At 44.4% G+C, this 27,158-nt stretch overlaps 1 protein-coding gene across 4 annotated transcripts in view; it reads right to left on the bottom strand.

Annotated features, from left to right (window-relative positions):
* Positions 1-27,158, bottom strand: part of KANK1 (KN motif and ankyrin repeat domains 1) — a 127,194-nt gene that overhangs the window by 4,895 nt on the left and 95,141 nt on the right. For 3 of the 4 annotated variants that reach the window (XM_035309084.1, XM_035309085.1, XM_035309083.1), the window contains exons 4-10: positions 19,643-22,300; positions 9,580-9,801; positions 8,897-9,005; positions 7,066-7,281; positions 5,667-5,754; positions 2,801-3,020; positions 70-212 (exon numbers count right to left, since the gene is read on the bottom strand). In XM_035309084.1, the coding sequence (XP_035164975.1) occupies positions 70-212; positions 2,801-3,020; positions 5,667-5,754; positions 7,066-7,281; positions 8,897-9,005; positions 9,580-9,801; positions 19,643-22,300 (3,656 nt within the window). The remainder of the gene's footprint in view (positions 1-69; positions 213-2,800; positions 3,021-5,666; positions 5,755-7,065; positions 7,282-8,896; positions 9,006-9,579; positions 9,802-19,642; positions 22,301-27,158) is intronic. The other variant, XM_035309086.1, reaches the window with a different exon arrangement.

Below are 27,158 nucleotides of genomic sequence, written 5' to 3'. Positions count from 1 at the left end.
AGAGAACACGAAAGAAAAAGTAAAAAGCCACGGGAGCAGGAACGGTATGTTGTGAACCATTTGGCTGACCTGGCTGGCTTTCGCATTCACATCCCCACAGCTGAACAGTTCCTCCACTATCCTCATGTCCTTCTCAGCTTCCACAGCTGCGAGAGCGGCGAGCATAATGGGGGTATAGCCGGCCTTGTTCTGGTGATTTACGTTACAGACATCTGCAGAGGGATGAGATAATTTCTTTGGAAAGCAGGAACCCAAAAAGCAGCAATTGTGCAAATGAACTGAATAAACTGTTAGTAGAGCAGCCCATTTAAAAAAAAAAAAAAAAAAAAAAAAAAAAAAAGGAAAAAAGGCAGCAGCAATTACTCTCATAATGGAAGCAATTCAAAAAAACAAACAGGGATGCTCTTGAGCCTGAGAAAGAAAAGGATCCCTTTCTGCTATGTGTATAATGCAAGTCAGAATGCAACGACATTTTGTATGTCATCATTTAGAGCTTTGGTTTTCTTTTATACAAGCAAGTGGTCTGAAATTCAACATGAACCAAAATGGGTCATGGGTCCAAATCCTAGGAACATAATCAGGAGTCTTTGAGCTGCTCTCCCAGGGTGTTCCCCACTGCAAAATAAAAATGGTCCAGCAATGTGGTCAATGTAAAATTGGTGTAATTGGTGTTGTAACTGAGTGTTGTATTGAGTGTTGTAATTGAGTGTTGTAATTGGTGTTGTATTGAGGATCTGCAAGTGTACACTGAGATGTTTTGTAGCTGTAGAAAGTCCTTACAATTAAAGATTATTTCCACCTCTACAAAGTATTTGACTCTGAAAAAAGGTACTCTGGGAACAAATACATGCAAGTACCTTGACTAGTGCCAGGAGCTGACAGATTTCTCCTTCTCATTCACATCTAATCTCCAGTCTGTCTCTGTTCCTGAATTTCTGCAGAAATCCAGCCGGGCTTATTAGTGTACCAGAAAGCAGGGCTTTGAGTGTGCTCATCGTATTGGAAAGCAAAGACTTACATAAACAATACCTCTAGACTTAGTATTGAATTGCACCACAGGTATCTGAACAAGCAAAAATGTTTCTGGAAATTCTTCATATTTATTCTCAAGAGAAAATGTTGCAGAAGCACTGCAAGTGCAGGTGTAAAAATGCACAGATTTTTCCATGTTCCATCACCTGTCTTACCTCATAACCAGTTACACAGCTTACTTTTTTTGGCTCCTGGGAAGCCACTGAAGCCACATAATGTGACTCTCGCATTACTTCATGAGTAATTGATAATTGCTGGAACTCACGTTCTCCTTCCCTAAGTAGACTACTTCAGCAGAGTAGTTTTTCCTGAGATCACATTTCAGCTCCTTTTCGAAAGGACCAATGAAAGAAGAAGAGGTATTTTCCTATTTATTCTGTTGTAATGCTGCCTGGTGATATAGTCTCCTGTCTCACCTGCTTTTTCCTCCAAACACATGGACACCATGCTCTTGGGCCAAGAATCTGCCTGTGACACACTCACACTGCGAAGTTGACTGTAATCACCATTTAGACATCACCTCGCTATCACCTGGCACCAGCCACGTTTGTTGGATTTCACTGTTAAGCACTTCCATTTTCTTAATAACACGTGATTGCTGTAAACTGTACCAGTCCTGACTCCCAGCAACACATCAGTGTGGTTGTGCTTAGAGACCCCATGAAGCAGAGGAGCAGTTTCCTCCTGCCCTGCAGCCCGCTGCATTGCACTGTCCTCCTGACATTCCCCACATTCCCCTGCCGTGAGTCACTCTTCCTAACCAGCTGCCTTCAAACAGGCCCAGAGATTTCAAAGTGTTTGCTTTCCTGCTGAGGAGGTCTTTGCATGTGTGACAGACGTGCTGGATTATTAAAGCTGAGATCTGTATCATGAAGGTCCTTGTTTATCTGGTGTTGTGCTTTTGGACTTATAAACGTTGCTGGCTTACAAGCAGTGCATTTCATTCCAGCCATGTTGCTGGCCTAGTTGAGCTGCACAACTGTGACAGGCTTTATAACTGGTTTTCAGAAGGAAACTTCAGTCAGGGAGCAAAACTGGGCTTAAACAACTCACATCCTGTTTGGGACCAGCTCCAATGTTCACCTTCTGTTCACTGCCTCTCCCATGTGGGGAGCAGATGCAATGAAGTCCCTCTCTGCCACTACCATGTGGGTTGCATGGGGATTAAAAGGAGGAAGCAACAACACAAGCAACTAAGTGAGGCATCATCACATGGCTCATCTATCAGGGAAATGTTCCTAAATGGCAGACTGCCACAGCGTTCCAGTTTCTCAGGAGTGCAGCACAGACAGGCCACAATGGTGACCAGAAACAGCTCTGTACTGCTTTAGTGAGATAAGGCTAGACTGATCTGAGTGTTTAACATGGGTGTTTGTACCTGACTGCATCTTATCCCACCAGCACTCTACTTCGGGGTAAACAGCAGCCACATGGCTACCAGAAAAATCTTCTGGAGGCTGGTGCTGTTGAAGCTGGGCTACAGTCTGAGAGTCAGGGGTCCATGAAGCTGTCCCAAACCCTGATCAGCACTGTATATAGTTTACTTACATGTTTTATTAACTTCTGCAAAAGCCATCACTTCCAAAGCCAGCAGTAGAAACAAGGATTCTAGACTATCAAAGTAAGATACCATGTTAACTTTTGAAATATTTGCTGCTGGAGGAAGCCCAAACGTGTCCTTCCACTCATCAAGAATTCTACCTGTGAGGATTGCAGTACAAACAAAACAAAACAACAACAAGAACAACAAAAACAACAGTCAACCTACTTGCATCCAAAAGAAGCTTTACAATTTCAAAGTTAGAATGAGAGACGCTGTAGTGCAGGGCTGTGTTTCCATTTCCATCTGCCATGTTGATGACATGTCTGAGGACAGCGGGAGAAATCTCTTCAAAAGCAGTTATGTAGTCTCCAACCATTTCAGGAACAGCTGACTTCTGACTTGAGACACGAAACCACTCGTGCTGGATGGTATTTAAACAAAACCTCTGCCAGAAACAAGACAGAAAATTTACATATGGGCATTCTATTTAAAGGACTTGCCATCCCACAAGTCAGTGATGCAGGAGGCCCGACCTTTTTTAGTCAACATGGGAAGAGTATTCAGCTCACAAACAAGATTCATAGGCTAAAGCTTCCCCTCTGACTAAACCTCTCTTTAAGGTAAACTGATTGTTTACCTCCTCTCAATTCACGTTATTTTCAGGGACGTTACATCAATGAGGGCACTACATTTTAGAATGGGGTTACCCCCAGAATTAATGTGTATCAAATTCAAATACTGGTAAACAGAGAAGAGGCTTGGGAGTAACCCTTCCCATAAAATACTTAACCAAGTTTATAAATCACTGATGAATCCAAGACCAAGAGCAATAGGAACACACATTTCTCAGGGACTAAAACAACAGCACGCTAAACCAATTAGGCCCTGTCTTGAGTATTATGTCAAATATATTATCAAATGCACTAAGTACTGGAGGACTGGATGGACAGCAGTTCTGCAGGAGAATATCTGGGCATTGAGAGAATCACAGGCTGAACCTGAGCCAACAACATTACACTACCATGTAACAGGTAAACACTGTTCTGGTGTCAACAGATAATTTTATAGCTTGCACAGCATGCGATGCAGTCCCCTCTCTCTGGCAAACACTGTGATGGCAACTGCTGGACTACCATGTCGTGTCTGAATTCTGAACAACATGAAATACGCACTCAAAATGGTTTCAAAGGCGAGAATCAAGAATGATTGGAGGTCAAGGAAATCTGATCTACAAGAGAGACAGGAAGGACTAGAGACGCTTTGCTGAAAGAACACTCAGGAAAGGAACACAGTAACATTTTCACAGTGCAAAAGGCTGTTACAATGAAAGAAGAACCAGTTCTTCACCTCCAGGACGTATGGGTGAAGTAGTAATGGCTTTAAGCTGCAACAAGAGATGCAGGTTTGACATTCAGGATAAACTTTCCCCGGTGGTATGGACTGAGGGTGGAGGGGCAGGAGGCCTGTAGGCCAGACAACTGTCTGCTGGGAACCTAGGTAAAGGAGGCCTAGCTGTGAGCCAAAGGGGCTCCCGCAGTGACTACCAGCTCTCATTCTGTGAGACAGTTTCTCAGAAATTGGAATTCATAGAAGGAATTGCACGTCCATCTTCTCTCCTCATAAACCCCCACCTGCAAGGTGGCCAGTGAGTTCAAGGACAATTCTGCAGAAAAGATATTCAGCAGACTTCTCTAGTCTCTACAGAAACAGAGGATCTGTACCAGCAGCTCTAGAGGGGGGCAACATCTGGTAAAGGGAGAATATTTTACATGCATCTACATCAGTATTCCTTTATAAAAACGTACAAGGTCCCACCCACTTGAATTAAAGACCAAACATACTGTGAACATAGAGTGAAACACAGAAGTAGTGATGAGTAATTTTTGATTTTATAAATTTTGCGTGCAAAATATCACAAGGAATTTATTCTTTACAGTTACAGTACCACACATACTACAAAAGGCTACACTTCTTTTATTCAAGTAACCCATGACATCCCAATGGGAGCAGTCTGCAGCTCATTCTGGCAGAAACAGCATCTACAGGAGCTGAGGGTGTTGGAAAAGGCTGGGGAAATTTATACGGGTTCCTAACTTTACTGAAGTTTTCCCTTTTTGGACAAGACTTCTTTATCAGCAGCTAGGCAGAGAACAAGAGCTGATTAGTCTGACATTTCCAGCTACAAAGCACTGCTTGTGCTGGCAAACACTTCAAGCATAAGAAAGTAATGTGTAAATTCAAATCACACTTCCAAGACAGAGATTATCACCTGATTATGCCATTTTTGACACTTTCAACTCCAACAGGGCCTGAAGCATTTGTTCTTTGAATGCCTTAAACTACTCCTGAAGGACTGACACAGGATCAGAAATTACCCTTCATACCTGTGTTAACCAGTCTGTCAAAACGTTCCTGGACCTATAAATGTCAGAATTGTACACACACAATGCTAGTTTCTCTGTGAAGCTCCAGGTGCACCATCACAGAGGAGACTGGTACTGGATTCCTGCATTTTACATCATAGCACTTTAACAAATGTAAAATGCAGTTTTGTAACACCAAGTAGTGACCAGTGTTTGTTTGCTTTCAGATAATCCTCAGAAAACAGCACAGGCAATTCCTATAAGCAGCAAATACAGTTGTGTGAGACAGAAGAGGAACATGCATCCCTGCCTTTAGTAGGAGGCAGAGTTTGTTCAGGTCCAGAGCAGACCCTTGGTTTTTGTCATGGGAAGAAACAGCTTCCTCACCCCGTGCAGCCTCCCAGTGTGACAACTGAGTTCCAGCCACAGCAGGGCTAGAGCAACGCTTACAGAAATAACATGGGAATGCATGAATGTGTTGAAACTGTGCTTTCACATTACTATTTTTAAGCATGTGCCTTGGAAAGACAACACCCCAGCACAAAGAGCACAAACACATTCTCTAGACAAACGTCTCCTGATAGAAAAAGCATTTTGTGACTCTTCCAGGAAACATGATATCCTCTTCTTCCCAGCCACTGCAGTTCCAGCCCTGTAAAACAAGAAGATATCCCTCCCTAAAATCTCCTTGTTGTTGCTCAAAGAGAATTTTGCCCCGCATTGCTTACCACATCTTTGTTGGTCAATGCCTTGGGGTCATCAATGTTGTTTTTCAGCAGGTGACAAGCAGAAAGCATCTTCTCACTTAGTTCATATCTGAGGGAGACAGCAGGATACATGGCACATTCAAATCTTCCCCTTGATGTTTTAATATCAAAACATTTAACTTTCCAATAGTTGCATGGCAGTGGGCATTTCTGAGCAAGTTGAGACGTGGGAGCCATGTTGGCAGCTCTCCTCTGAGGAGACTCCCTTCACTGTGAACAACAGCATGGAGCAAAAGTGCACTTCCCAGGTATACACGGAGCAGGAAGAACAGCAGGCTGGCGATGCTTCCCTTTCATATTCTGGGCTTCACAGCCCTTTTAGTGGAAATTCTCACCTGCTACTACAGGACATGCCGTATGCTCTGCGCCTTGGTTACTCAGTTAAAAAATGGAAATATCAATGGCCCCAATGAATGAATAGGTGGGTAACAGCATAGGTGGTGCCACTCTACCTTTTCAAATTTTACCATTCACCCATCCTGTCTACTTTGGAAGTTTACTGTTTTTCCAGTCTCCCTTTTGCCCCCTGTCCACCACAAATTTCAAAACTCAGGGAATACCTGAAAAATAAGGCAGCTAAACGGCATTCCAGGCTATGCCTGCACAGCAGAAGGTCCCCACCTAGAACCCACCGGAGAGAATAACGGCAATTTTCCAGGAGAATTCTTCAAAAACGCTGAGAGGCTAGCATGCTGGTGTGTTGGGCTGGCATTTTAACCCTCCGGGGTTTCACACCAGCTGCTGCTGCTTTCAGGGCAATGAAGATGCTCCAGCTAGCCAACTGTATGGACCATGCTCAGTCCCATCTGACCAGGCACGCTGCCTCTTCTCCTTGGAGGGCTCCACCATGGCAACCAGCTTGCAAAGATTGTGCTCCTCAAATACACAAAGCTACCTAAACCATCCCTGCCCCTCTTCAACATCACCCCTGGCTAAGGTAAATATAAATTACACAACTCCTTTGAGACAATGCCTATCTCTTTGTGCCACCTGTAAAATATCAGGCCATCTTAGTACCATATAAGTAAAGCTCAGAGCACTTTAATACTCAGAGCTCCAAGGTCTATGAGTAGCCTTTAATTATGAATTTCCACATCTCTGTTATTTAGCAGATAACAAGAGATAAGTCGATGTTACGCTGTATCTCCAGTGAAACATGACAGGTCAATTTTGTCTTTGCCCTATACTAGTATTGTTCCACTTACATAAACTTCCAAGTTAGCATACTTGGAAACATTTGGCAAGCCCAGTAACTTTAACGCATCCCTTCACTGTATATTTCACTGTGGTCTGTGTGCTTCCTTCTGCCTATCCACCAACCGAGCACGAATCAGGACACACACATGCAAGGCCACCCTACCTCTCTCTGATTTCCACCTCCTCAGCCTCGCACTCCAGTGGGGGCCTGTCCTTCTCTGCCCCCACGGCCCCAGTCTCTGGGGCACCAAGCGCAGGATCCTCCTCCTCCTCCTCTGCACTGTGGCTGTGGGGGTATGCGTGGCCCTCGCTTTCCTCCTCTGAGTCCGAGGAGGAGCTCTCCTCTGAGCTGGAGTCATCACTGGATGTCGTTTCATACCTGGAGGGGGACCGAAGCGATGGTTCAGTCGGAGTCAATAACATTTGTTACTCTTCTGTGTTCTGCTTAAGAGAACTAAAAGCACTTAATAATTCCTTAGGAAATTCCAAGACTTAATAATTCCTTAGGAAATTCCAAAACAGTTTGCCTGTTTGCTTTTTGTTTTGAACACGGGTAGGTAGTCCAACAACTGTCCCAAATCTTAGCCTAGCAGATGCTTATTGCAAAAAGCAGTTAAGAAGGTAGGAATGCACACAAAGTACAGGCAGTGTAAGTCACTCCAATTCAAAAGCTCACTTTTTTTTTTTTTTTTTTTAACAACGCCAGAATGGGGCAGCAGAAACCCACAGCACCTCACCCTCTGTGGTTAGCTATGGCGTACTGAGAAAGAATAAGGAAACTATTCTTGTCATCATGCTTTTTCTTACCGGAAAGCAGCAAAAACTAATTTCTAATTCTTTTTTTTTTTTTTTTTTTTATTAATATTGTACTTTTTTTTTAATCCGAGAGACAACTTATTAAATTGTCATTGTCAGTTGAGGTCTCTTCACAAATCCCTTCATTCTGTCACTGTGATTATTATGTCACAGTGTGTAATGACAAACAAAAACTTTAAGTTCTCACGCCATGTCAGACCTGACCTTATCTCCCAGATGAAATCACTCTTGTAAAGAGCAAACTGTGCTGTTGCCTTGCTAGGCAGGTGAAAGGAAGGGAGCTATACAAAGACAACAGCCACAATTTTGTCATTTTTTTTTCCTGTGACGATCCAAATCAGTTGATATTTTAGGTGAATAGTAAGTGTGTTGGATAATTATAATTCTGATTCTAACTAATTGCTTTAACTCACCAACTTCAACATCTCATGAATTAATGTACTAAGGCTTCCTTCTAATGTACAACACTGATACATGAGTGACAACACTCCTCCACTGGAAGTAATAGTACTTGCAGCTAATATGTAAGAAAATCAAGTAATTGCAATATTTAGGCTATATACTGCAGAAAGCATTTTTACTAAAGAAAAAATAATTTGAGGAAGGGGTTTGCAAAGCTATCTAAAAACAATTTGGTGAAACCATTTCAAAGTTATTTGCAACATTCTGCAAAGATTAAGTAGTATTCTAGAAGATTTTTTTCCTTCCGGTTTTCACCAAGATTCTGAATTTATCTAGCCCAAAGCCAGAAAAGTTAATTCTTAAGCAATGCCATCCCTTGGTGCATTGTTTAATAGCACAATGCCGCTCTTGTCAGCTGCCAAAGACATATTGAGGTTTTACTTACTGAGAAACATTCCCATGACTCTTGGAGTTTATTTGCTTTATTTTACCCTGTTAAATTTGGTAGTCATCTAAGGTACAGGTACTTCAGATTGACTCCAACTGTGACTTGCAGCTTCCACTTGAGACAACACACACACAGATATACAAAGGTTTCGTGGAACATTAAGATGAACTGAAGTGTTTAATTCTGCCCTCCCACCTGTAAGCTCAGTGGATGCATCTCAGCATCAAGGATAGTCAAAAGCTATGCCCAAACTCAGATGTTCTTCCTTTCTTTCCAACTGTGACAGCACTACAAGACTTGAAAGACTTTTTTAAGACAGGCCTCTTACCCGCCATTAATGCCAACAAACTGCAGGTTCTTCTTGGTGTTGCTCAAATCCCTTTTTCCATCCCTTTTCTTCATGATAGATTTGAGTGTGTTTTCATTGTTACTACATACTGTTGAAAGACAGACAAAGCAGAAATATCAGTACAGATTTTAAGCCAGCCTTGGCTGCAGTAGCTTTAGAGAGTTTTCTCAAAACAAACAGCTTTCTGCTTAATTTATCAACTGAAGCTGGCTTTGTTATCTTTTATATATAGTCACAGTGTTATATGCACACTGGAAATATAGAAGAACACTTCCAAAAACAACTCTGGAAACAGAAAACTTATATAGCCTAATTTTCCCATCTTCCAACATGCTGACAATCTTTGTGATGTTTTAGAAAACATTAGGAAAATATATATATATATATATATGTTTTCCTGTCCATAACATATGTCCAATGTCTTATTTCCAATATTGAAATGGGTTATTCTGCTCTGTCAAAAAATCTTAACTCTTGGTGTCAAATGACAGCAGCTCACTACCAGAAGTAATGTAGTAGACAGAGAGTCTTGACACCACTTTCTCCATAACTGCAATTTTTAATTCCTTCTTAGGTTTGTGAACCCTGGAGACCAGTTTTAACTGTGTTTCATATTCAGACTCCATCAGCATGATGAAAAATGAATGTGAGGCAGTTATTACCATAGAGGCCAGAGGCAAGCTGGTCATCTGTCAGGTTAATTGCAGCTAGAGTTTTGTCCTGAGAAGAAAAGGACTTCCTTCCCCGAGCAGCTTCCACCAGGGGAGTCGTCCTCTCCTCCTGAGCGGGCACAATGTCCTGCTCCAATTTCAGCGCTCGCAAATTTGAAGTTAAGTGGGCATTTGCAAGTTGGCCATGAGGGATGTATTCCAAAGTAGCACCTGCTGAAGAAGACAGTAGTCATCATGGAGTAGCCAGACCAAAACCTGTAGGGCAACACTATGATCACCAGAAAACAAAACAAACACACAAAAAAAGGGAAAAAAAAGGGTAACACTTGTACTTTTTAATGCCCTGTTACAATAACCCAACAGGAAAAGGGTGTGATCACTTTCAGAAACTTAAAAAAAATAGGTGCAAGTTTTTCTTTCCATGAAAGCATACAATACAAGGAAAAACTATAAAGATATTGGCTTCAAAAGGAATGGAAGGAATATCCCCTTCCTTTTCCTTCTCTTTCAGTACATGCAGAGGGCGCAGCTCCTACCACCCTGACCAAGGGGAGACCCACTGAGCTGCTCCTTGCTGACCTTCCTGACAAGCAGAATTCTGTAGGTTCTTCTTGGAAGATCTTTACCCTTTTTATTTTCATTTTCTTTTAAATAGAAAATGGCTTTTTCCATGAAAGCAAAACCTTTCAGGAAACTTCACTTTCTGCCAGCACACCACTAATTCTGAAGCTATATACCTCATTCAGTTACTGAGACAATTGCAATAAACTCCCACCCACTGATTTTTTTGTACTGAGCTAGTAGTTGCATTTAAATCAAATACCAGCTATTTGGATAGCACTTTTTTTTTTCCTCATTTCCTGGCATCCCCTTGTTTTCCCCCTCTGTGCATAAAAGGCAGTGCTAATTATGCACAGACCTTTTTACAGATGTCACTGGAGTCCCTCCAGCTGTGCTATTATGACTGTTCTGCAAAGCTGCACAAATAATTCTGTTTGTGAAATGGACTTTTTTGTTTGTTTATATATACATTATTCCTTAATTAACCTTCCTGGTATTTCGAGGAAAAAAGGAGGAAGAAGTGACTGTTTTTCTTTGTATTTCATAGAATCATAGAATATCCTGAGTTGGAAGGGACCCTTAAGGATCATCAAGTCCAACTCTTTATCAAGAATTAAGCCACAGCCACTACATCCAAAGAGAAGAGTGACACCATGCAGGATGATACCATGCTGTGGTAATGCAAGTTCCAAGTATTTGCTTTTAGAAGCGAATCTGACATCTCCATTGCTCTTGCTAGACTGCTCCAAGACATAATGTAGTCAATTCTTCTGAATGTTGTGGTTTCACCACACCTTCCTCCTCTGCTCCCATTCCCATCCGCATCTCTGAGGCTCTGCGATGTCAGCCAACATGCATTTCTCAGGCGCCTTCTCCTGTAACCAGATCTATTGCCCACTTCCACGACTGCTTATACCTTCTCCAATTTACAGGAAACTGACCTCTGATGCACCTCCACTGCTGCCAGTGCTCAGCAATGAACGGTGCTGGTAAAGCACCAGTCAGCTTTCACCCTGCTAGTGGAGACAGGGAAGCTGTCTGATGATAAAGAAACATGACAGGGTATTGGCAAACACTACAGGCTGGCCCATGCGCCAGACACCAAAAAGCTTGTGTCCTGTGGAAGCAACCTCAGTGCCCCCATGCAGGAACAGCCCCTGCAGCGATGCTCCTGCATGCCAAGGCTGGAGCAGCCATCCCCACAAATCAGAAGCACACCATACGGCCGAGCCCTGACTTCACTTCTCCCGCCCCTCCTCACTTTATAGCGGTGATTAATTTAGATCTGGTCTCCTCCTGGCTGTTAGCATCACCACTTATCAGCCAGCCATGGGAGGGAGAGCTGCCAAAGCTCGGAACACTGAGCCAAAAAACACATTTTTTTAAACTCCCTTAGCTGAAAAACGAGGAAACCACCTTTCTCTCTATGTTTGTTTGGAGCAGTGACAGTTGTAATTAAAAAATACCAAACAGAGTAACTGCTTCCAATTGCCACCGTCTCAGCCAGCTGTCCCAGGTAGGTTATACATACAATGCTGGTGCTGAATGAGCATCACTCCAGGGCCACACAGCTTCAGGTGGATCTGGGACTTGCCTAGGTGTCTCCCTTCTCCTGCCCTGGGACAATACTGGGGAAGGAGGAAGATGCAGGCTAGGACACAGAGAAAGGGGGAGGACAGTAAGCAGCCTGTGTCACAGTCTCTCACCTAGCTAAACCTGCCTGTAATAGAACACAACCTGAACAAAACACACTCAGTGTGTTATCTGGAGCATCTTATCTATGAGTTTAAATGAAGAAAGAAGGAGTCCTGCTGGACTTCCTGCACCTGACAGAATAGACTGTCATAAAGGTTTGAGGACAAGCACACAAAAACAACTCTGATGTTAGATGCTGGCACTTAACTTGTGTCTACAGCAGCCAAGGTCCAAGGAAAGACAGCTTTGGGGCCAACAGAGCATTAATGCTGTCAGCCATTGACATCAGCTCTCAGGTGTTCCCCTCTGCAAAACAACCTACAATGTTAAAAATATGCTTGGACAGCAGCAGCCTAGTGCGAATCACTGGGAAAAGGGATTAAGAAAGCAACTGTACCCCAGCATGACCGTCACTGATTCAAGGGTTAAATCAACTGCTGCTCAAATTGGAAAGTGGAACGAGCCAAGTCCCCTCTTCCTCCCCTCTTCCTCAGCAAGGCTATAGGGCTGCTGTCAGGGCTGGGCATGCTGAAAGCTCCTCAAGGGCGGAAATGAAACCCTCTCGAAGATTACCACCAGTCCACTCCAACCTTAAAATAGACTTTTCATTTCACCTCACACAGATCTCAAGCATGCTGGCACTCATCCAGCCTTTAAGGGGCTCAGTGAGGCAGCAAAGCCATACTGCTGCCCCTCATCTTCCCCACCAAATTCCCAAGGAAACCATGGAGCGAAGATGTGAACTGCTTGCACAGAATCCTCCCCAGCTGACAACAGATTCTTCACTTAGCTTATTCCCGCCTCCAGACAGCCATCCAGGTACAGTTACCATGCTGATTTTTGTTTGTTTATTGTTGTGGGCAAATAACACAAACTTGACAAAAGACTCTAAGTATTGGTGCAGTGTAGCTAGCCACAGCTGGTAGCTGCCAGAAATTTCTAAGTGTATTTTGCAATACAGCAGAGGATCATTGAAAAATTCATGGGTAAGTTAGAAGTACAATAAAACAACAATAAAAACAAACAAACAACAACAACAAAACCTTATGTACTTCAGCCATTCATAAACCCACACACAGAAAGCTACTCTCATCAATTTCAGAGGGAAAGAAGTGGCCAAAGTCTCTTCAGTGGCTTAGTCCTAACAGTTTGAGGGAACAAGATCACCTGTTTTTAATTTTTTATAACTACCCTCTGCTGCTAAATCACTTGTGCTCTTTTTGAAGACCTCATCAATTTAAGCCAAAGTGACACCAAAGCTACTATACGTCAGCATCAGATTACTACAGGCCTTGCCTGGCACCTAAAAAATCTGTTTTTGTGGTTAACATGCTACTTCCTTTCCTAACTGTGGACCTCTCCTTCCATCTATCACAGCATAAGTAGCCAGGAAGTCACATAGTAAGCAGGCTCAAGGAACTCACTGGACTGAGTTTTAAACAGTATGTTTTCCCTGGATTTGTGCTGAACTCATGCTAATCGAAGGCTGGCCTTTACCAACTTTTGAAAAATTCCTTTTAGTATAATGAAGGCAAACCTGCGTAATACTATAAAAACATGTAGCTTGACAGTACTCCTAAGCCAGTGGAAATCATGAGAAGTGCAAACGAGGCCAGGGGAATTAAATACCAGTGGGATGAGAACGTAGCACTCTGGCTGGAACATCATAGGCTTCCTAACTAAAAAAAGGGCACGAGCTTGCTGCCTATGCAGTAGCTGCACGGAGATTTTATTTTTAAACTGTTGATGGGGCAAGTGTTTATTTGCACCATACACTGATAAAAGGCAACAACACAAAGTATACACTCTCTACTAAAGATGGCGTATAAACGTTGTCTGTAGTATATCACAGAACTACAGAATATCCTGAATTGGAAGGAGCCCACAAGGGTCATCGAGTCCAACTCCTAGGTCCGCACAGGACCACCCCAAAATCAGACAGTATGTCTGGTTATACAGAAAAGAAACTTCTCTTACAAACTGCACGTGTTTTTCAGGGTAGCACTCAGCTCACTACGAAATTACTGCAGACAAAGGGCACTCAAGTCTTCTTTCTCTTTAAGAAGATATTTCTTCATACAATTTTTAATCCACTTTCCATTTGGTCTACTAACGGTAAAAAAAAAAAAAAAAAAAAAGGCCACAAACCCCACAAACTTCCAACATTCTAAGGTAAATAAAGAGGCAGCAATGAGCAAACATGCAGTGTTTAAACATTCACGATGATTGATATTAACCCATCCACCTATGGACAACAAATGTGTGATCTTCAGAAGACTAAAAGCAGTTTCATTTTAAAACGTATTTTCAATTAATACAGGTTAAAAGTCAGTCAATTTTAAATTTCAGAACAAAAAAATGCCATGTGATGTTTTTATATGATAAATTGACAGAAGCCTGACTCACTTCAGACCCAGGCCCAGGTAAATGCTGCAACCAACACTTGGTTCCTGAGAAACTGTTCCTTTCAACAGGAAGGCTCTGGCCCATCCAATTATAATAACAACCTCAATTTCATTATCACTCTCACTGCCACTCTTCCTCACGTTGAGAAGCTGCTTTCCATCCCCAAACTAGTCCATGAAGCCAGTATGTTGGAACTGGAATTCAAAACTGATTCCTTTAAATTCAACAAGACTGAACACAATAAATGACACAGCTGATCAGCTTATTTATGACATGCTCTCTTTTCCAGCACAAATGCATGTGAAGCTAAGTGAAATCTATCCTAATTTCCCTGATGAATGGCTGATCAAAGCATCTCATGACACTGGGCGCAGGAAGAAATCCATCCCGGTATTTCTTCTTTTTCCCTTCTCATTTTATGAGAGGTTTATCTTCTCAGCTGATGCTTTGTTGTTGCTTGAATATTACAGCACTTCCTCGGAAAAATGGGAATCTCCTTACATTAAATAAGAATAGGTGTGCCCGTTACCATGGGAGTTGAACTCTGAACAAAGCTCAGCACCTGAACATCATGTTCCTGTGCCACACTGTGTGCAGAGAACCGGGGTTTTACCACACCAACCCTAACAGGCAAGCTAGTAAACCAGAGCTTGCCACTCTTTAAGGCACTTATATATTCAAAATAAAAAATAATAATGAAATAAATAAATAAATAAACCACTTGCAGATTCTACTCTTTATTAACTGCAGCAAAAAACGAGGACAGAGAGCAGCCTTCGTATTTGAACATTCCACGTACTGCTGCTACAGAATGAAAACAGCAAATGTCCTGATGATAATAATGATAACAGCAATAAGCTTGTGTTAACACATGACCAAGGATGGCATGTCAAACCTCTTTAAAGAGGTTTATGGAGATTAACTTGAATAATATCTTTACAGGACGACTACTGACCAGATCTCTGCTTCTCTTCTGATACAAATGGATGGCTATTTAAAATGGAACAAAACCCAGCTAAATCCCTCAACTCCTAATATAGAGGTCATTACCATTTTCAAATGACATGGGCATTCGAGCCTGTTGCAACCAGCAGGTCAATAGATAGCACCTCCCATGTGAAAAATGCAAAAGAGGCACTGTATTCTTGAAGAAGCCAGTCAGATACACATGGAGAAACAGTACACATCTGGTATACAGATGGGGACCATCTGCATGACTGCTTTTCACCACACACTATCTTTCAGGGAATATTAAAAACACATCACGCACGTCATTCATCCTCTCGCCAGCAGAGAGAAGGATGGACCCTGTTTGTTTCACAAACAAACACATCTGTACAGAAACTTAAACCTGGTGATTAAGAAATGCACCTGTGGCAGAGTTGAAGCTGCTGTGTTCATTCAGTTGCCTAAAAGTAGATAATTACTGTGATCTGCTGCAGCCTGCAGCCTTACCAGGCCCACTGGCATGCCAAGACCTTGAACACCCCTAGGCTCCTGAGCCTCAGGCAAACCTCGAGTCTTCAACTGCCCTAGCATAATCCATGCTGCCAGGATAAGGGCTATCAACTACCAAACTACAGAATCTCTAAGAGAAAAGGCTACAAATGTTGTCAAACATCAGAGAAGTAAAGTGACAACACCTTTCTCCAACTTGCTCCTGTTTCTGCATTACAAATGAAGCCAGTGAGCAAGACAACCATGGCGACAATACCTCACTGGTGTTAGACACCAGCTCTGGACAGCTAGAAACATCTCATACCATAGTCAATCCTCCAGTTTTTCAATCATCCTTCAACCTGCCTCCTCAGCTCTGGGTAGAAGTTAGAGTAGAAAACCTTGAAAGGTCTTTCCACCAGATGGCATGTCATGTTTTCCTAAGCCCATGAATCCTTCTGACACCATTTGCTTCTCATTTCATTCACTCTCTCCCTCAAATCTTTATTTCAGGAAGTTAACTCCTGCCTTGCAATGATCAGTGTAGCGATTTCACTGGGGTACTCAGTAAGGACTGTTCTCCAAAAAGTGAATGCAAAACCAACTCCAAAGATCACTGAGGCAAAGCAACCAGTCATTTTCAGAACAAATATGCTCAGGTAATTTTTCAGGGCAAGAGCAGAACAGTTGTTTTTAAATGCCAATCTTGCAAACTCCTTGTCTATGGAAGACAACTTTAAGAGTTATTTTTAAAAAGACTATGTAACTGAGAAGCCTCCAAGTTAAATTAAGCCTCTAGGTAATGCTTTGCTAAATACATCATATGCAGTCAAATGTACTTTTCTGAAACTTCTCAAAAATTCTTTAAGAGTAAAGGGAGAGACAAAGCAGACTGGACTCTCTTTTAGCCCTGTAGGCTGGCTACACTAAGAATAAAGACCAGTAGACGTCTAGGTTTGTCAACCACATCTGTATAACCCAGCTGGACAGACACCGTGCCAACGCTGGCTAAAATCATGGTGCAGAGTGGAACTGAGTTGTCTGGACAGCGGATTTGATTTCCCTGACACCACTCAGGCTCCTGAAAGACAGAGCCTATGTAAATAGGAGTTGCCTAGCTACTGAAGTGAAGGTGTTTATTTTGCAAGGAGCAATACATTAATTTCTGATAGACCCGGTTTGCAGAAAATCTCACAGGTCTGCTCGGGTTGCCTCTAAGCCGGGCAGCTGTGGATGCAGACCGCATCTCACTCCGCAAGGTCCAGGTCTCTCATCTGCCTCCCCAACGCTGCTCACCAGCTTGCACCTGCTGTGAAACTGCAGACACCTCTGCAGCACGTCCCCTACTGCACAGGGCTGATGGAGAAAAATCTATAAAATGGACAGAATTTGATTGACATGCTAGCTCAGGTATTGGTAGAAGTACGTATCACTAGCTTTTTAACCTTTTTAACACAGCTTACTGGCCTGATGCTGCTTCTGGTACCCAAATTACACACCTCACAGCTACCCTAGGTGTTTCTTTGTTTCTTTTTTTCGCCCCCTCAATGGACCTGCCTCTAACAGGTGCTTCCTATGGAAGCTCTTTGAACAAAACATTAACTACAACAGTTGCTGCTGCTCATCTGGAACCAGCAGCTTCTGCCTCTGTGTTCAGCCTGCTTTTGTAACAAACTGAGGTTTACGAGGTCGTGCCTCTTTCAGTAACTCAAACTTAATTTTTTGTATTTATACAAGCTTCCGAGAAACCAGGCTGAGATGACAGGCCTGGAGAAAGGCGTGCTGTGCTGGCTGAGTTCACACACAAGACACGCCACAAGCTATATCAAAGAGACTAAATGTGAGGAAAGACATAATAAGAGCTCAAAAGCCTCTGTAAGATACCAATCTATGAGCATGAAGAGGCTTTATTAGTTCCACTGCTTAGAGAATTACTTAAGATAGTGCACTTCATTCAGCAAAAAGCGTTTCACCGAAGAAGGAACACTTGACTTGTAAAACCACAGAAACAGGCAGAAGGACTAGCAGATAATTGTAATAAAAAGAACATTTTCAGAACTAATAGAAAGAGAATGGGAAACATTTCAGGCTTATGATCTCTTCCTATTCTTATTCTTCTTATGTCTAAACTGTTACAACCTAGAGCCCAATTTATGCACGCAGTCATAGCATTTAGTTCTCACCAGGGACTAAAAATGAACAGATTTTACACTTAGCATCCACCGCCAAAGATAATGGCATTACACATTAAAATAAAAATATTCCAAAATAATTTTGTCAAGAATGTGAAATCTGAATCCAAGTAAGAACATCTTTAGTAAAATATGATCCATTACTCCACCTGTGTCTAAATGCTTTTGAGTCTCTAGACTGCACATTTGATACGGTGCAGTAAAAGCAGGGAAAGGAATTGAGGATTTACAGCTAGTAAAAAGTCTGGTTCACTGTTTTTAAGGACACTCTTGGTGCTTGGTGGATACACTTATTATTGTAGTATCATTACTTGCCAGAGCCCGAAATATAAAATGCATACCAGAAAGATAATAATATTGCATATATAGTATAATATTGAATGTATGCAGACAGGATATCATACATTTTCTTTACCACTAAATAAATGTTGCTTATTGCTTTTCTATGGGAAGCTAAAAATTTTACTTCAATACATTTAATGAATGGTTCCATTTAGCATGTGAACCTTGAAAATTACCGGGTTTACCAAGCTGCCTTTTAACAAAAATAGGTAACTTAAGACAGTAAATAAGCTGGAAGAGCTTTATATAGCAGTGCATTACCTAATAATATTATGCTCACATTATGCAGTATTTACTAAAACATTTTTTCCCAGTTCAGCACCCATGATACAGATACATTGGCACACATTTTTCCCATTTCCCTAACCTCTTGTTTCAGTTACTGTATGGTGAGACCAACAAGACACAGTATTTAAGTAACTGTTAGTCATTACCTACTGGTTGGTGTCCAGTAAGCCAACATTTATGAATTTAATAGTACTGTAGCTGGATTCACCAGCAGGGTATTACAAAAATGTAGTTGTTGTGTTTTTTTTGTTTGTTTGTTTTTGTTTTTTGGACTATTAGACCCCACACACACTCCACCACCAACAGCAACAACAAAAGAACACAAACCAATACGAAACTTCACCCCAGGGAATAAAGAAATCCCTCAAATTAATTGTATGGATTTTACAGTTAATACATAAAATGGAAGGAGTATTTAAATCTCAATTCTTGCCTTTCCTGAGTGTCACCAAAACCTCTAACTGTAATTACAGCTTAGGCCTTTCAAATTTGAGGCTCTAATTAGGGATTAGGACAAAAAAAGAAGATGCAAGATGTGGTTTCTGTGAAGCACTCTGGAGTTGCCCATTATAAAGCAATCAACACTGCTGAAGTGGGGAAAGCACCCCACAGTTCTCTCTGACTGAGAAGCACAAGGAATGGAGGAAATGGAAGAAACAGTACAAAACCCAGGGATATGTCTGTGGAAACACGTCAACTTGATATGGACTTTGAATGTGACTTACAGCTGTCAAATCTGTCATTTTAATTTTTGAAAATAGCATCCCAAATTTAAAGGAAGGTTGACATTCCAGTTCCACAGACATTAACCTAGATTGACTTAGAGTTATAAAGTGGAGTCAGTACCTTGGATGGCAGTCAAATTCGGCACACTTTTAGATACCTCTCTTGTATATCCCACAATCATTCAGATCCGTCATCATTAGGCCCTTTAGAGCCTGCTGGGCTGGGACAGGTAAAACCACCTCCAGCTTTTGAGTTGCAGTTACCAGTGGTGGGCTGGAGGGAATAACGAACGGGCTCATCCACCACCACCACCACATTTTGCATTTCACCAGAGATAAGCTTCCAGGTGACAGACCCACCACACTAGCAAGGGGTGGCATAAATGTATGCCAGGACACTAGGCTTACCTGATGCATTGCTTCTCTCCACACACTGTTTCTGCAGGTCCAAGCTCCGCAGCTCCTCCGTGCTGGCGTATTTCATGACGGAGTTGATGGATGTGAGGGTGCTGATCAGCTGTGAATTGAGAGAGCCAATCTGGGAGTGTGGCTCTCCAAAGGCTTCAGCCAACTCACTGTAATTTTCGGCAAGCAGCATCTGCTGCTCCTGCAGCAGCTTCTGCACGCGCTCAATATAGTGGTCCAAGCCTGTCCTCAGCTCTGGTGGAGGGAGAGGGCTCTCCAGGAGGCCGCTCACGGACTCACACACTGGCTCACCCCCAACACCGATGCTCCTGGTGCCAGCCGGCACAACCACCAGTGGCGGGGGTCCGCAAGCAATGCTCCTCATTTTAAGCCCAACTAGGTAGTTCTCATTAATGTTTATCTGCCCAACGCCGCAGTCTTTGGTTTTGATCGCAGAGGGCTTTTCAAAGCCAGGGTGACTTGAATACAAGGTCCCCACTCCGACCGAGCGGGTTTTAGTGGATGTGTGTACGTCCTTCACCCGCCCGTCCCCGACGGCCACAGTCCGTGTCTCCACACTCACCGTGTTGGTCTGCTTATCGTGGCTGCTCAGGACTGTGTTGGTGCCGCAGTCCACCAGCACCAGTGCCTCCATACTGGTGCCCCGGCTCACCGTTTCCAAGGCAGTGCTGGTGTGCTGGCTGGCCGTAGATGGCACGGCCATGACCGTGGCCTCTGCCCTGCTCACAGACTCCGTGGCCGTCTCGCGGGACACGCACTCCTTCGGGGCATGGACGATCACATCCACAGAGCAGTCCCCGCAGCCCACCGACCTCGTCTCTCTGACCTCCCGTGCTGTCCTGCAGAGACTCAGGTCACCCACCGACTCCTCCGTGTTGACGCCCGTCTCACAAACGCTTGTCTCCACGCCCACCTGCTTGTCGTACAGCTCCACATGCCTCCCTGTGCATTGGTCCCGCACCTCGGCTCTCTCCCTCACGAGCCAGCGGGTCATCAGCAGCTCAGGGCCCACTGCTGTGCTCCGTACTGTGGGCCGGCAGGAGGTGCCAATGCTGCTCATCTGCAGATGGTTCCCCACAGACGAATCGGTGACGCTGACGTGGTCTCCCACCATTTGGTCTCTCATTGGCACCATGGCTTCCACCGTTCTGCTGACGACAAGGGGCTGAGCCATTGTGGCTTTGTCTACTTTTTTCCTAGACCCAGCCGCCTGCAGCTCCTGTTTTAATTTGGTCATTTCCCTGTCATGGGTCGTTTCCTTCAACTGAACCTCCAGTCTGTAAATCTTCTCCTTAAGGGCTTCAATGGTCTGCTGCTGAAGCTCTATTTCTTTCTCAGCTTCTGTAGACAAGCCAAGCATGGCCTCCGTCACCCCAACCCCAGACTCTCTCATTTCTTTCTCTGTCCCCACAGCTACTTCTCTGTGTTGCCTTGAAGATCTGTTGTATATAACCACGTCGTTAATGTTTTCATCAGCGCCAACAGCAACAGATCGGCTCTCTTTTGTCAGGCTTTCTTTATTTGCCCTAAGGTTTGATGGAATCTCATAGTTGCTGTCCTGGATTTTTTTCTCCAGTGCTTGCATTTCAGCAGTCAACTGCCTGAACTCCTCTATCCTCTGAGAGCTCTGCTCCACACTGTCCATCTCATCCTCACAGTCTATGTAAAGTTCTCCGCCTCTTCGGCCCTGAGACAGGTGTTCCCACTGCTCTGCATTTCCCGCACTGTAAGATCGTTTTCTGAAACCGTATGTCTCGTTTTGACTGGGTTTCCTTTGGCTTTTGAGTTCCGCCATCATGTGCCTCTTCTCTTCCTGTAACACTGAAATTTTGACCTGCAGCACGGGAATGGTCTTGACTTGCTCCTCAAGCTCCTTGAGGCGCTTGAGAGCAACTGCCATTTGTTCCCTGATGTGCTGCAGATGCACCGGGCTCACGTTGGTGACCGGGGTGGAAATTCCCGAACTCATTGGGCTATGCCGGATGGAACTGCCCAAGGAGGAGCTGAAGCAGGTGCCGTAGTCTCCGTTCCCCTGGTACCCATTCTGGAGCTGTTGAGACATATGACTGTACCCACTGGACCCCACAAAAGAAGGGAGGGAGCTTGTTGAGCCCATGCCCCCAAAGCTGGAAAGTCTGGGCCTGCGGACATCTCCTGGCGTGACCTGCATCATTCTCTCCTGCTCAAGTCGCCTCCGTGTTTCCATGAGGGTTTTTGTCACATGGAGGTTGTGCCGAGGAAGCTGTGGGGAGGGAGGAGGGAGCTGCTTACTCTCAGGGACGGTTAAGTAGGAGGGAGATGCTTCAAATGAAACCAGTGGTCTCACAGCGACAGATGAGGTTACTTGACTCCTTGCTGCCAAAAAAGACTGCTTGTTCTCATCACTGTTCGATGAAGAGAGAGACTCTGTGGAAGTCCAGCCACTGCAATGGCCACCAGAGTTCTTAGTACCCGTAGAGGCTGGTATTGCTTTCCGCTTCTTCTTTTGGATGTTTAATTTCTTAATGGTATTCCCCTTCTGTATATCATCCACGTACTTGAGGAAATCCAGGTCTAGCTGGTAACCATAAGGCGTTTCCACAAAATAGGGGTCTTTCCGTTCTTTTTCATCTTCTCCATTTATAGCAACTTCCTCTTTTTCTGGAAAAGAAGAAACACAATCAGCACGTGGAAAAGAAACCATGTCTGAGCAAAGTGGGTGCTGAAACACAAGGGCACAAGTGTGTGTGCTCACAGCACGCCCACCAGTGGCTGAAATGGCAGCCCAGAGTGGACTGACATCTTGCTGATTTACCCTCAACACTGAACCCCCAATTAACCTCCTAAATGTTAATCAGCAGTTTTTTTAATGCTGAGAAGTGCATACACATACACACACACTGACAACTTCTGTTAACAAAACGGCAGAGAAGTGGCACAGCTTAGTAGCAGTCCCTCCCCGAATCCCCCTGGTCTTCCCACGTAACATCAGGCTTTCACACATGCTATGCTGCCACACAAAGACCACAGGACTACACTGTACTGCGTGAATCATCTGGAGACCAACTTGTCTGGAGGGTACATTCAAACAGGCTACAGAACAGGAACTCCAACCCCCTCCTTACGGAACCGGTGCCATTAGACTGATCCACAGCTGTTCCACTGCTTGGAGAACGGCTGCCGCAAGAGCAGCAATACCTGTTCGCTCTCTCCTGAGCTCAGGTTAATTTGAGCTGCACCTCTGCCCCCTTCACATCATCGACACCGAGTCCCCCCAGCACCAGGACAGGCAGCTGGACCCGTCTCCAGCAGGGTCCCAACTTCCACCACTGTAAGAGAAACCGGCGCCTGTCTCGCCGTCAGGGAAACTCGCCCGCCCTCTGGACACGGGACTCGTCCGTCCCCACAGAAATCTAAATACAACTCCACCGGGTCTGCCGGGCTTCTGTGGGCAGCGTGTTTATACACGGCACTGCTACACGACCCGCTTCTCCTGCCCCACTTGAGAAAAAGAAAAACAACTGCTGGGAGTCAGGAGCGGCGCTGGAGGAATAATAAAAGCCAGCTTTCCGGTTACCTGAATTAGCTACATGCCTCTGCCCCCACGCTGCAAATTTTCCAGCCACATATGGCTAGGCCTCCGGTAAGGCTCCTCGCCGTCCCGGCTGCATGTGTCACCAACAAGCTCCGGGTCCACCACAGCCCTGCCTCCTCAGTCACTCCTCATTCACCCCATAAAGAAAAAAAATAAAAGAGGAAATCCCCCATCAGCGCGAAGGCAGCCGGGCAGGGCACGGCGATTTTAAGGGCTGTGCTCTCACCGCGGTGTCTGCTCCCAGACCAGGATGGAGGAGCAGCAGCGCCCTTCCCAGCTCCACGCCGGCTTATCTCCGCGGGCAGGGAAGGGTTAAGGGCTTAAAGGCGCAGGACGCTGTGCCTGCGCGGCGCGCCCCCGCTGCGCGCCCCCGCTGCTGCTGCGCGCCGCGCACGGGACCCTGCGGCCGCCGCCAGCGCCCCCGGCTCCGTCTCCGTGGCCGTGATTTTTCAGCGCGGCCACACCGGCCCCACGCGTGTCCGATCCCCCCGGGCAGGGCAGGGCAGGGGAGGGCAGGGCGTGCTGCAGGCAGCTGTGTCCGACAGCGAATTTAGCTGTGGGTTTTGTTTTTAAATAGCTGGGTTTGGGAAGTCGCGTCCTCTTAAAGGAATATAAGCCTCCGGAGGGGAGAGGAAAAAAAAAAGGGGGGGGGGGGGGTAAGCCAAAAACCTCTGCTCGCTGCAACTACAGGAAGTGACTTAATATTGCGCTGAAACGGTTTGGGAGGGAAAAAAAAAAAAAAAGGCTCCTGTTTTTCCAGTTTCCTTGGCATGCTTAAGAAAAGCTTTGTCTACAGACAGTGTAACTGCTTTCATGGGGATCTTTTGGCTTTTGGCTAGCCGGGGACACCCCCGAGCAGGAGACGGAAGCAGGATGCTGCTCGGGGGAAGCCTACGTTCCCCAGTCGGGAATGGGATGGAGACCTGAGTCAAGCAGGCACCACGACAGCGACACAAGCCGGGCTGCCCTGAACAGGTCGCTGTCTCCATCCTGCAAGTGGCAGCATGTGGACGAAGCCTTCGGCAGACACAAACAACCCACCCAGACCACATGTTTTTGCTGGACGACCAGCCTCTCTGTATGCTATGGTATTTACTTAGAGATGCATCCAAAATAGCCACCTAAATACCAGAGTGGAAGCGAAAATACATGTATGCACACATACTCCAAGCACATAAGCACAAGCAGCCCCTTACAGCAGGACTGCCTCGAGGTCCTGCAGGGAAAAAGCCTCCAGAACTCCCACTGGCAGGAGGGAATGAGGCAGAGCAACCTTCAAGTTGCTCTTCCTTCCTGGATTCAATGATCTGTTCCCAAATTCTCATCCTGGCTCTGCTCTCCACATTCTCCACTGACAAACAACTCTCCACAGCCCACAGCTCCCGGCCCTAGGCTAGTCACCCTTCCCTCTCCCCCTGCACACTAAGCTTTGCCCCCACCCTCCCATTGTCTGTATTTTCCTTTTTTTTTTTTTTTTTTTTTTTCCCCCCCCTACTTTTCTCCCACACTTTGAGCTTCTCATCCATTTTCTCCATTCACATCCCCACGCCTGTTCCACCAATTCTAACCCCAAATCTGGTTATACCCTCACCCCTCACCCCTCATCCCGGGCTTGGTGCTAGCCACTTCACCCAGCCCATGTAAATTCAAGCTCCATCATACTGACTTTACCTGTTCTCTCTTTCTTCCCAGTCCCTTTCCTCTGCTTGTCTCGGTTCTTGTCCTCCTATCCAGCGACATTCCTGATTCTCCCATCACTACACCAGTGAAGCCAGGCAGCTCCTGTAAGCTGTCCCTGGGCACAATGCGTAAGTGTTGGATGGGGGAGGGAGAAACAGGATCTTTGGAAAGTCCCAGGACTTAAGAATTAATGCATCTATGGAAAAAATATTCATAAAACCTCTAAAAAGACATGCAAATTACATGTTAAGTCGTAAGAGCCAAACTGGAATCTCAGATATTTTTTTTTCTCCTTCATGGAATAGTATTGAGATTGCTCAACAAAAAACCATCAAAAATAAATAATCAAAAAACCACAATGACACCGAATCCCTCGCTAAACCTCTCCGCAACACCTGCAGGCAGTTAAGTGTCTTCACGATGAAATAAATCCACGTGGGTCCTCAGCTTAAACTGGCAGCAGTAAGAGGACACAGTTCATATCTGCCACTCCACAAGCACGCGGCTGTCTGTGGAGCTGAGTTTGCATATTACTGCTCCTTAAAACAACACAATGAACACTCCACCAACACAATCCCAGTATTATGAGTTGATCTTTGGAGACATTTCTTGGTACGTTAAGACAAATGAGGGTCAGGCATGCGATCTGACAACAACAACAACAACACACTGTGATGCAGCATGCAGGAGCTGCGCCAAGCCTTTGTGCATTTTGCTGTCTCAGAGAAAGGGCCAAAATGGGTGTGCCTGTTAAGCATGGGAACAAAGCAAAATGGATGGCTGTTTTCAGGCAATAAAAGTGGTTTTGTTGATTTTAAGGAAAAAAGTATATATAAAATAAAAAGGAAAGGAGCAAACACCCGGTAAGAGTGCAGACCTCTCTCCTTTCAGTCCTTGGGTCCTGGATGAACCATGGATACCTTTACCCTCTGACCTTGTTAGGTGAGTACCAAGTGCTATACAAACAAGTACCTCAGATGAACCTCAGAGAAGGCTGTTTGTATGTGCTCTTCAGGAGGAACAGCAGGCTTGTCTCATGCTTAGAGACCTCAAGTGAGCAAGAGATTCCTACCCCATTCATCCCAAAAGACATAAAAGTACAACAGCAAATGCCGGACAGGCCAAATGCTCTTGTTAGGCTTCTTGTCTCATCCTTAGCCAGCTGATCGGAGGCACTGCTGTAATTAGAAGGACTGTTCCCCAGTCTCTACAGTACCTCATGCAAATTTTAATCACATCGTTGTGTTACACTGAAGAAGTATGTGAAGACACACACACACTTTTGTCTGTGAAAATGTTGCAGACATTGCCATTTTCTTCTGAAATGTCTTTAATTGCAGTAAGACATTATGCTTTTAGGCAAGTACCTGTGAAGTAAGATACTTCACAAAGCACAGAGGCCTCATTGTGTTACTGTCATTATTAATGCATTTCTCCAGAAGTATGCAAGAGTTCATTTTCCTCTCTCTGCTGCATGATAATCATGGACAGGACACAGGCAACATTTTAAAAATGCACTCTTCTGTTCTCCTCTCCTGCACTGCTGGGACTGGCTCTGTCCAAACATTCCAGTCTTGCCAACTTCCATAAAGTTATATTCTATTCAATGCACTACACAAGAGCATCAGTATATTGAAGTATTGAGTCAGCCCTGCCCAAGTCCACACTAATCATGCCTGCTCCCAGACCAGGAGAACTGGAAAAAAACAGGACCTTTAGTTGATGTGCTTAAAGACTTTTGAGGAGAGAAAAGAGCGGGGAACAAAAAAATGAGGGCAGACGCGGTTTTGGTTATGCAGGCTAGGAAAGCTTTATTGTAAAGCCACCTTGGAAGGTACAGAAAGAGCAAAGAGAAGCAACTGAAAACACATTTCTGAAAATGCTAAGGTCCCTTAAAAAATACAGACATCACATCTAAAGCCTTCTCTCCCCATCTGGTTATGATATCTGCTCTAAGGCATTTTTATCTTGGATCTGACTGCTATTAAAGAAGTCTTCTCCATTGAAATAACATTATGAATAACAGAGTCTCCTTCCAGATTTATGGCATAAGCCAATTCATAAAGAATGCTGCAGAAGAAAAAGAAAGAAGCAATAGCTGTTGTAAATGGAATAAATGCAGTATTTTTATGTGCTAAGCTTCAGTATTAAAGGTTATCTGGAGCAGGAACAGAGAAGATGGAAAAAAAAAGTTCTGACCTTTTTGATTCTTTACTGCAACAGAAGAAGACTTGATGCTTTTCC

Source organism: Oxyura jamaicensis, chromosome Z (genome assembly GCF_011077185.1).
Source record: "Oxyura jamaicensis isolate SHBP4307 breed ruddy duck chromosome Z, BPBGC_Ojam_1.0, whole genome shotgun sequence".
In the NCBI taxonomy this organism is placed as follows: domain Eukaryota; kingdom Metazoa; phylum Chordata; class Aves; order Anseriformes; family Anatidae; genus Oxyura; species Oxyura jamaicensis.
Note: the sequence above shows the minus strand (reverse complement) of the source record. Positions and strands in the feature narration are given on the sequence as shown.